Source organism: Theobroma cacao, chromosome 4, assembly GCF_053813885.1.
Source record: "Theobroma cacao isolate CCN51 chromosome 4, ASM5381388v1, whole genome shotgun sequence".
In the NCBI taxonomy this organism is placed as follows: domain Eukaryota; kingdom Viridiplantae; phylum Streptophyta; class Magnoliopsida; order Malvales; family Malvaceae; genus Theobroma; species Theobroma cacao.
The window spans coordinates 29,901,635-29,912,852 of record NC_142642.1 but is presented as its reverse complement, the minus strand read 5'-3'; the positions used below and the strand labels follow the sequence as shown (position 1 = coordinate 29,912,852).

At 38.8% G+C, this 11,218-nt stretch overlaps 1 protein-coding gene across 1 annotated transcript; it reads left to right on the top strand.

Moving 5' to 3' along the window:
• Positions 1-3,615: 3,615 nt before the first annotated feature.
• LOC148763251 (uncharacterized) lies at positions 3,616-5,294 on the top strand. The gene is made up of 4 exons (XM_088805764.1): positions 3,616-4,088; positions 4,535-4,686; positions 4,960-4,991; positions 5,079-5,294. Exons 1-4 carry the CDS (start codon positions 3,616-3,618, stop codon positions 5,292-5,294), a joined length of 873 nt encoding a protein of 290 aa, XP_088661890.1.
• The last annotated feature ends 5,924 nt before the right edge of the window (positions 5,295-11,218 follow it).

Sequence of the window (11,218 nt, the reverse complement as noted above, 5' to 3'; positions counted from 1 at the left end):
ATCAATAAAGAAAGGGAACAATTTTCAGACTTGTATAGTAGTAATAGTATAAGATTTTGGTTGGTCTACCAAGCAATCGGACCATGATGCTTGGATTAAGAAAAAAGAAGATCGTTGAGGAAATGATATATATGTAACATTAAAATCCTTTTGATTAGTGAAAAAGAGAGAAAACCTTTAGCTGCTTTTCATTAAGAATCTATTGAAAAATGATGTTTGGCCTAGCTTTTGCTTGCAAGAGGTAGATAAGATGAAATGCCAGGCCAAACAGGTACTTAATAATCAATTCAGCCCCCCTTCATTGCAGTTATATGGGTGTAGAAAATGGAGAGTCAGCATTCATGCCTATAAATAAAGGAAAATTTTGGTTGGTCTACCAAGCAATCGGAGCATGATGCTTAAATTAAGAAGAAAGAAGAAAAAAGAGGAAACGATATATATGTAACATTAAAATCCTTTTGATTAGTGAAAAAGAGAGAAAAGCTTTAAGCTACTTTTTATTAAGAATTTCTTGAAAAATGATGTTTGGCTTGGCTTTTATTTGAAAGAGGTAGATAAGATGAAACGTCAGGCCGAACAGGTACTTAATAATAACCAATTCAGCCCCTCTTCATTGCACTGATATGGGTGTAGAAAATGAAGAGTCAGCATTCATGCTTATAAATAAAGGGAACCATTAACCATTTGAATCAAATTCAATTATCTAAATCAATATCAAATTATTGTAAAATGGCATCCAGAGATCCAAGAGGCGATAATGGGGAAGAGGCGGCCTCCGAAGAGAAGGAGATGCCTCTGAGGGAGAAGCTAGAGATATTCCAACAAGAGATGTACACCCTCATAGAAAAGTTGATGGCCAGGACTTTTGAATTGGAGGCTGACATCTTGAGCAACAACAAGATTCTCGCGGAGATATATGAAATAGTAGATGAACTTAGGAAGAAATGAACTATGGTTCATTTTTTTGTATCATCTTCTTTTATTTAAGAAAATCTAATAAATAAAATTTGAAGAAATTTCATTGAGCATATATTTTCTTATGTCTTTTCTTATTTTTATTTTCTTTGTTTAAGTTATATTATGCTGAATAACTTCGTGAGTGGATGTTAGGCATTACGTGACCTATTATTAGGTATTAGGGTTTAAGGTTATATGCGGTGCGTGAATTGTGCAATGCATATCTTCTGTTGAGACATTGCGTGAGTGATTTATATGTATATGGAATAGAGCACCTATGGTGACGTTGTTATGTATTGTGTGATGTTGGGCCAGTACAGGATTGTTTAAGTTGGCATAACGTGAGTGGATATTAGGCATCGATTGACTTATTATTAGGTATTACGAGACTGGTGGTGCGTGACTTGTGCAATTCACCTCTTGTTTTAAGGCTTATTATTCATTGAGTGACTTATTCTTAGGTGTTGTGAGCCTGACAGTGCGTGACTGACTTGTGCAATTCATGTGTTGTTTTGAGGCTTTTGTTCAGTAGTTTTTTAGGCAGTGCGTGACTGGTTTTTATATATTGCATTACTTGTTGTAGCGAGAGTGGTGGCGCATGACTTGTGTAATTCATGTGTTGTTTTGAGGCTTTTGTTCAGTAGTTTTTTAGGCTTGCTAATTGGTTTTTATATATTGTGTGACCTGTTGTTATGTATTGTGAGAGTGGTGGTGCGTGACTTGTGCAATTCATGTGTTATTTTGAGGCTTTTGTTCAGTAGTTTTTTAGGTTTACGTGATTGATTTTTATATATTGCGTGACCTATTGTTATGTATTGCGAGAGTGGTCGCGCGTGACTTATGCAATTCACCTTTTGTTTTGGGGCTTTTGTTCACTAGTTGTTAGGCATTGCATTAATGTGTATTAGACATTGCGACACTAAATTTCTGTTAAATTTCTGTGGCCAGCCAAATGTGACTTAGGTATTGCATAAGTGGTTTCTATGCATTGAGGGGCAATTTTTGATAAATTGACTGATTGTGACACTTATTTTCTGTTAAATTTTAGCGGCTTGCCAAATGTGAAGCTTATGATTACATACGGTGGTCATTAGGTCGATGACACTTACAAGGGTGCTGAGACACGAGTGAGGGGTGTTGGGAGTGATTTGTCATTTTTGGGACTAGTGAAGCTGGTTGAAGAGGTTGTTGGGGTCAACTCACATAATAATAAAATTGAGCTACATGCATCGCTCAGCCATGCCGCAGGGGTTTCGCGCACAGTTATCAGGGATGATGAAGATATAGCAAGTATTTTGCGAGATGAGAGGGTAGTTGTTATGTTTGTGACAGTTAAGGCAAGAAATGCAAACAATATTCCACATGAGCACGGTATCCAACATAGTAATAACCAAGAACAGAATGTTAATTATTGTGACATACCACACCATTCATTTCCTAACAAACAACTGTGGCAATCACGTTTGACGTATCCTCATGAGTTTCAGTAGCCCGACGCACACATGAGGTGTCTGCAAATGATGTCTGCACAATTTTGATCGGAATGTACATCGAACGAAATACTTGGTACTTTGTAACAAACACAACAGTCGGTCGAAAATGCATTGGGTCCATTGTCATTAGCAAACGACACTGTGAGGGTTATGAATGATAACGATGCATCTGATCAAATTAAAGATGATGTTGAAGAAGATGACACTGCGGATTGGAACGATGAATTGCGTGATGACTGTGAAGATGATTACATTGGCGGACATGAAGAACATTTAGAGGATGACAGGGTTGAGCAGACCGACATTCTTGATTGTAATCATGCAGATGGCGGTAAAGGTCATACTACAACTATTGTGTTAAAAGAGGTTGAGTTGGACGACCATGGCAGAATTGTTGAATTAGAAGATGTTGAAGGTGCGAACCCTATTTACGAGAACGCCATTGCACTTGAGAATGACATTCGTTCGCCTGATGATAGTGATCAATAAAGGGTAAATACAGGGGTATCTCGTCAATGGATTATTCCTGGACTAGATATGATATCCTTCCAAACAGTTGGGAGTGAGGAATCCAACTCAATAGACGACCACTTATATCGCAGAAAAGTGTTTCCATAGAGGGCTGAATTGAAACAAGCTTTGAGCATGTTGGCACTAAAGAGCATTTTGAGGTTAGAGTTAAAAAGTCATGTCACGCTTGTTTTGAGGTTGGTTGTAAGGATAAGGCATGCAAGTTTGCTTTGCGTGCAACGAAGTTGCCTGAAGGAGAACATTGGCAGCTTCAAACGTTTCAGAAGGTACACACATGAACTGTTGATGGTTTGCAATGTGGGTACCGAACTGCAAGCGCGAGGGTAATTGGTGACCTTATCTCCAGTAGGGCGCAAGGAAATTGTGTAACCCCATTGAGATCAAGGAAATAATGGAAGAGATGAATCACAAGTGGGGATTGCAATGCCTATATGGTAAGGCTTGGCAAGCGAATGAGTATGCAGAAAGTCTTGTGTTCGGTTCATCGAAAGAGTCATTCCAACTTCTCTCCTCGTATTTCCATATGTTGGAACGTGAAAATCCTGGTACTGTCACGTGTGCCACTACTGATAGGGAATGATTCAAATATTGTGTTTAAGCATTCGGGTCATGTATTCGGGGGTTTAGTGCTGTAATGCGGCCTGTGGTCGCTATCGCTGCCACACATCTAAAAGACAGATTTAAGGGTATTCTGTTTGTGACGATATGCAAAGATGCGAATGAACAAATATATCCATTTGCATTTGGCATTGGCCACGTCGAAGACGAAGAGTCTTGGTCATGGTTTCTTAACCAATTGCGTCGTGCGATTGGTTGTCTTGAAAATGCAATGTTCATTTCTAATCAGCATCTTGGCATTAAGAATGCGGTTGAGAAAGTGTACAAGGACACTCATCACGGTTTATGTAATTACCACTTATGGAAAAACGTTAAAAACGGGTTCAAATGCGAAGATGTTGCCACGATTTTCACCATGGCTGCCAACTGCTATAGGGTCACCAATTTTGATAGACATATGAATAAGTTGAAACAGCTTTGCAAACCTATTTATGACAGCCTTATGAGATTAAGCCTTGAGAGATGGGCACGTGCACGGTCACCAGTAAGGTGATACAAGCTAACGACATCCAACATTGCGGAGTGTATTAACTTCTGCTTGAGGCATACAAGAAAAATGCCAATAACAGTGTTGATCGAGTACATCAGAGGCATGCTTCAACGTTAGTTCCATGACCGGCACAATGAGACATTGAATTTGATCACGCCCCTCAACCCTTGGGCTATCGATCTGTTGAACAGATAGTTCAATGAAGCATGTCACTTTTCCATACAAGCAATCGATCGGGTGAAGTTTCAAGTTATAGGCGAGACTAAGGACAGAGTAGTGAACCTCTCCACCAAGACGTGTTCATGCGGTGAGTTTCAGACCGATCTACTCCCCTGCACGTATGCCATGGCAGCAATAAGGTATGAACAATCATGTTTTGTTATATTGTGCATGATGAATTGAATTTTTACATTGTTCGCCAACTGTGATTTCATTGCATTGGCAGTAAGTGCAAACATGCAATCATTGAATTATGCTCAGACTATTACAGGACTTGGTCTTGGGATGAGGGATATGCGATTCCCATTCGCCCGGTTGGGCATCCAAGTGAATGGGACATCCTTCATGACGTTCAACAAATTGTTGTCTTGCAACCAAGTTGGTGAGGTCAAGCGGGAAAACCTAGGAGGAAAAGGATTCCATTAGTTGGGGAAAGTAGCGAACGACGTAGATGTTCATAATGCAAGAGCTATGGTCATAATAGAAAAAATTGTAGGACTTTGGTTGCAGCTCCACCGATAAATGAGGAAACATCATCTACTCAACCGACGGCTCGACGACGATGACCCAAGGCATGTGCAATTTACAAACAACTTGGGCACACATGAAACTGCTGTCTAATGCGGACTACAAACTCTGATAACGTTATAGGTGTTGTACCTGAAGATAGTGGCTCTTCAGACGTCAGTTGTTAGGGATTGTTTCAAACTGGCCATTGATAGTTGCATTCAATAATACTATTTCAACTTGATTTTAACAGAGTTTAACAGAGTCTGCAGATGATATTTGCAACAGATGATGTTGCAGCAGCAATGACCAGAACAACGAAGCAAAATGACTGTTGTGATTGGGGGACAAGCAAATCTAAAACACAAAATGTTGTAGCAGCTGTGACCAGTACAATGAAGCAAACTGAGTGGGGTGACTGGGGGACAAGCAAATCTAAAACACAAGATGTCTCTCTCAGAGTGGATGGAACTTTATGAAAGAGCAAACTAAACTGTCTGGTTGAGGAATGAAAAGTTAGATACGCAAGATGTCCATATGGATGACAAAACCTTCAAGTCCAATGGTGGGGACGGTGGAACTAGTTGGGGAACAATGAAGGAAGAATGTGAAAAACCTTATGCTAGTGAAACACTGCCACAGTCTGGTTGGGGAACAGAAGATGTCATTCCTTCGAAAACCTTAGACGATTCTTCCAAATCTAGTGGCTGGGAACAACAAAAGTCACCAGAATGTTATGAAGGTTGGGCCTCTCTTGATGAGCCAAATCAACCATCAAGTTCAAATGGCTAGGATACACCAAATGGTTTGGGTAGCACTCAAAGTGAAAAATAGCATGAGTCATGTGACAGTGTAGGGGCTCACGTCGTTGGGCTTCAGATGCTAGTAAGAAGAATCATCCTTGAAGTCAGCTAGACTCATGAATGATGATTCCAGTATGGTTGCAATGAACACTGCTACAACACAAAGATTAGACATGTTTCCTTCTGATCAAAAAGATATATTATATGGCGTTTTTTAAGTTACCTTACTACAAAGGTTATTTCCCACAATTTTCACTTATAAATATATTGATAGCTACCGTTTCATCTTTGAACAGTTCCAAATTTAGTTTAAGGGTGAGAGAAGTTGAATAGAGAAAGTTAAGGAAAGCTTGAGGGTGACTTATTTTCATTTTTTTACATCCAGCTACTGAGAGAAAGTATTGAGGAAAGACTTTTGAGGATCTTTGAGGTGAAAAAGTGAAAGAACACAAAGAGTCCTATGAAAAAGTGTACCAAAGTATGAGAATTAAAGTTACTTTGACAAAGTTATGGAGGTTTCAAGGGATGGCTTCCATGCAATATGGAAAACGTTTATTGAGGAAGAAGGATGGGAAGAAAAAGAAGAAGCTGCTGGAAGTGAGGAGAAAGTGCTGAAAAAAAATTAGATATTTATCTATAGTTGACTACAGTTCCCTTTATTTACAAAAATGTCATTGCATAGTTGGATCATGAAATTCCAATTACAGTACTTAGCCCATTTGTTGGATAATCAAATTCATTGTATTCCTTCATAATTTGTTTTTCTTTGTAAACCATTAAATAAAGCACAAAATATTTAATAATATTTGCATGGTTGATTTTGGCATCCTGCTTCATATTTTTCCCTAAAAAATAATGTATAATAATAGCATTGTTTGGATAGCTATAGTACAAGGGTTTAGGGTTTTATGGTACTTGCTTTTATGGTAATTGTTCTTAATGTCAACCGTTGTAATCAAAAAACATAAAAGGCATAAGATAAACAAAAGACAATCAATTAAGCGAAACAATCTCACATCAAAGCATGGCAAGCAGCAATAGTTCAATGTACTCGATACATGAAAGATACAAATATTTGTAAATACAACCAAAATCTATCATATGCGGGAATATCTATCCATAGATGATAAATATATCGATAGATGATAAATATAGATAAATATATCGATAGATACCATTTCTTTCATATGCTAGTATTCCCAATATCTATCCATAGCTTATGATATATCGATAGCTGTTGTTTCATCTTCCAATCATTCCAAACTTAGTTTAGGGGTGAAGAGAAGTTGAACCCCACGGAGCTGAACCGTTTTGCACTATCTTAAGCAATAGTCGCATCTTCAAGCAAACCCAATGTCTGTGACAATGGAGACCAAAGTATGGGTGATAATGAATACTCAAGCCTATGATCAAGGAAGAAATGGAAACTAGATCTTCAACTGTCTGTCACATCAATTGGTCTTTCAATTGAACCAGGTAATGATTTGTGCTCTTCCTTATTGTTTAGGGACATATCACATGGTGGTAGGTATTGAGAAATAGAGAATGCCATCATATCGTGCGGGAAAGTGGTAGATTGGGAAAGCTTAAAGGAAAACATATACCTTGAGGGTGACTTATTTTCATTTTTCGACATGGGTAAACTTAAGGGTCTAAATACCTTTCCATAATTTGATTATAGTGTTAAGGAATTTTACTCCAGCATTCGCCAGAGTGAAAATGAATTTGAAAATCCTAGAGATTTTGACCCATTTGTTTTGAACGTGTTTTTAAGAGGAATAGAGTTTACAATTACTCCCTTTAACATTGGGAAGCTCCTGAAAACGGAGTACAGACACGGATAATACAGACCTCCCTCATCATATGACCCGTCCCGCATGTGGGCCTAAGTGACAGGTAGAAAAGAACCATACATTGCAGAGTCATGTTCTGCTCGTCATTTGAAATCTGCACCAGATAAGCTGGTATATAATTTTCTGGCATCCACATTATAGGGAAGGAGCAGTCATTTAAGACATGTTAGCGCTGAGGATCTGTGGATGATGGAAACAATTGGAAGCCAATTTGGCGTGAATATTGCAGAATATATGATCATGAGAATGAGACAAGTTGCCATGCGGGAAAAGATGACCCTTCCATATAGGAACATCATATCGACTATAGTTAAGAAGAAGGGGATATGGAGCAATAGGTAACTAGCTAATTGGACCAGTCGCAGGCCTCATAATCTCTCTTTTAGATGGGTCGTGAAAAAATGATGTGACTTGAGTCTTGATGAGCCATTGAACTCTGTCGAAGGCAGCCCAGTTCATCCTGCCTATGATACTCCATCCAGACAACCGTCTAGAGTTCCTGTTTCCAATAATGTGATGTATAATATGTTTATGAGGATTGATGAGAAACTCAATAATCAAACTGCTAGAATGCAAGCATTGGAATTAAGGATACAGAATGTTGAGAATCTTCTAATGTAAAGAATAGATACAACTATTCAGGCAGCAAAAGCGCAGCAAAATTGACTGTCTATAGATGAGTTTCTCCGACATTAACCTCAGAGACAAAAGGAAGTCAGTTGTCATTAGTTGTGGTTGAGTCAACCATACTAGATGAACATTCATATTTGAGAGTTGTGGGTTAACTGGATTATGGATATGGATACTGTTGTTTGTATTTTTCATAATTGACTTGTGGTATTTTGTTTTCTTTAAATTCTCTCAACATGTGCTTAACTTTCATCTGTTTGAGGGTTTAGGGTGTTCAACTCAATATTTTATTATGATGGTGCCTAGGGTTGAGTTATGGTTTGATATTATCCATGATAATTGGCTTACCCTTATTTGAAGAACATGACACACAATGAGTGAGTCACGCAATGCAAGATCATCTAGTCACGTGATTCAATAAGAATTTGTTATGCCACTCCATATATACTACTCACGCGACTCCATATCAACTAGTAACGCAATTCCATAATAGCCAGTCACGAGACTTAATTTTTTAACTCATGCAATTTTAGAATAAATACTCACGCCATACCATAATAACTAGTAACGCCACTCCACATATATTACTCACGCTAGTCAATATCAACTAGTGACGCGATTCCACAAAAAAGTCGTGTCACGTGCTTCCATATTAACTAGTAACGCCACTTCATAGTTACTACTAACAGGAGTTAATATCAAATACTTACACGATTCTAAATCTTAACAGTTCACGCGATCCATATTTATTACTCACACGATTCCAAGTGGATTAGTGACGCGATTCCATATTAACTACTGACTTGATTCAAAATTTAGTACTCGTGTGACTCCATAACAAATACTCCTGTGAATCAATATCAACTGGTGATACGATTCCATCCTTACCATTCACACAATTCAATAGCAACTGCTTACAACCCTATGTCAAGCAATGCATTCAACATGTCATATAGGCTATAAAGTAAAGAAGTCAAGGGGGGTTGGCATATGCAAACGAATGAACTCTGTCATGTAAATTGTGTAAAATACTAACAGACTTTACTACTTGAATAAGAAAAAAAACAATGTTGTTCTTATTGGACCTGTATGCTTATCACATGAATGAATACAAAGAATAATATGTAAATGATACAACAAAGAATAATATGGAAATGATACAAAATAATGTTAATGTTATTTACAGATTGAAAAAGAATAAACAAATTAAAAAATTTAACAACTTAAGCTATTGGCAAAAATCTCAAGGGAAAACTTTGTTCGAATGCCTTCTATGGCGTTTGCCTTCAGCGTCTGATCCTCCGAGCTGATCAACCATTGCAACGAGGCTATAACCTAATCCTAGCAACTGTGCGAATCTTGCTGTATCGGGGTCTTCTCATTTAACCTATATTTCATCTGCGTCAAAGCTCGTTTTTAATGGTGCGAGCTAACAAAGTACCTCACCTGGTGGCATATAATGATGTTAGTGGACTCATCTGCTTATCACGCAAGTCAAACTTCAGTGCTTCTTTCCAACTGTACGATGAGTCCACTAACATCATAGTCTATTTCAGCAAGTTAACGTGCACTACCACCCTGTGGCAGTCGAAAAAGAACGATACTAGAATTTAGTCAACCTCATGCCATGGCAAACCCCACGGAGGTCTCCCACCCCTTGCATACTCAAGCACATCGTCTGGCATAACCGCCTCACTCGGCTTTAATGTCTTCTCGGTGGGGGAAGGTTGCATTTCTTGGCTCAGATTGAGCAAAATAAGTTGTCAATTACGTTAAGCACAATAGTTATATGCAATTAAGTAACCTTAAACCCCATACATTTGAATGATTACAACTCAGTAAAATATAATATACTTACATAGAATGCGGTCTTAACGATGCATATTCTCTACTTGTAGTGTTGTGGATGGTGCTCGTGTGCCTGCTTACACAACACACTGATGCATGCATCAATTTGTTGGGTGTCCATCAACTCCGTCTGCATCTCTAATTGCCGAAAAAAATCAAGGCCCTTCTGCCCTTCGATGCCCAGAATGTTAACCCTGCATATTTAAAATAGAGTTAAATTAAAATTATTGTGAAGTCACTTTATTACGAAGGTCATTTTTCATAATTTCCATATAATAATACCTATGTCAAAAGGTCTATGTAACAAATACCCTAAAACCGTTAACCCTAATATGGTCTACTGTTTTCATTTTACCTGGCTTGGTCGTTTTTCAAAAAGGACTCATATCTGTCCTTCAAATCATCCTTCACTTTGAGTTGGACTAATAGCGGGTTAATGTATGGGCTTCGCAAGTATTTGCTGGTTAAGATCACAAGTGCATTTTTAGTCTCAGGTTGAGGTGGAGCCTCAACAGAAGGTGTAATCTCACCATGCGGGGGGGCTTCTGCTAGAGTTGGGATAGGACCAAGACGTGCAAAAGTTATAGTTCGACTACTCGCAGGATGAGGTCCCTCTTCGACCTCAGATGGAGGAGGTGGAGCCTCAAGAGAAGGTGTGGGCTGAGAATGCTGGGCTGCCTCTACTGGAGATGGGATAGACGCAAGATGATGTTTAATTGGGCTACCAGGAGGTGAGCTTCGGCCCTAAATGATAAAAAAAATCAAACACATTAGAACACTGTATACATCGTACATGTTATAACTCACGTGATGAATAACATAAAACCTCATATCTCAAAACGGTCGATCAACTGACCGATAATCTGATCCTCCAGCCCTTACAGTGAGCGCTGGATATGCTTATACAGTGACTGCATCTGCATCTGCATAACCCGCTGGATATCCAACTACATTAACGTCTAGATCTCCAAATGCATTGACTGCATCTGCATGTACATATTCGTCTACAATGACTAGAGGTCTTTCTTCCACTGTGTCCATATATTTTGCAGCTCTCACTTAATGCTCGTAGTCATTTATGGATGTAGCACCCGGTTGCATGGCTCAGCATGAGAGGCAGCACCTAAAGTAGGAGGAGGGGCAACAGCAAAAGCAGAAGGAGGAACAGCAGGAGTAGTAGCATGATGAGCAACAAGAGAAGCACCATGAACAGCTACAGGAGGAGAATGAGGTGCCTTAGTAGCACCGAAATCAGAATGGACCTCCTCG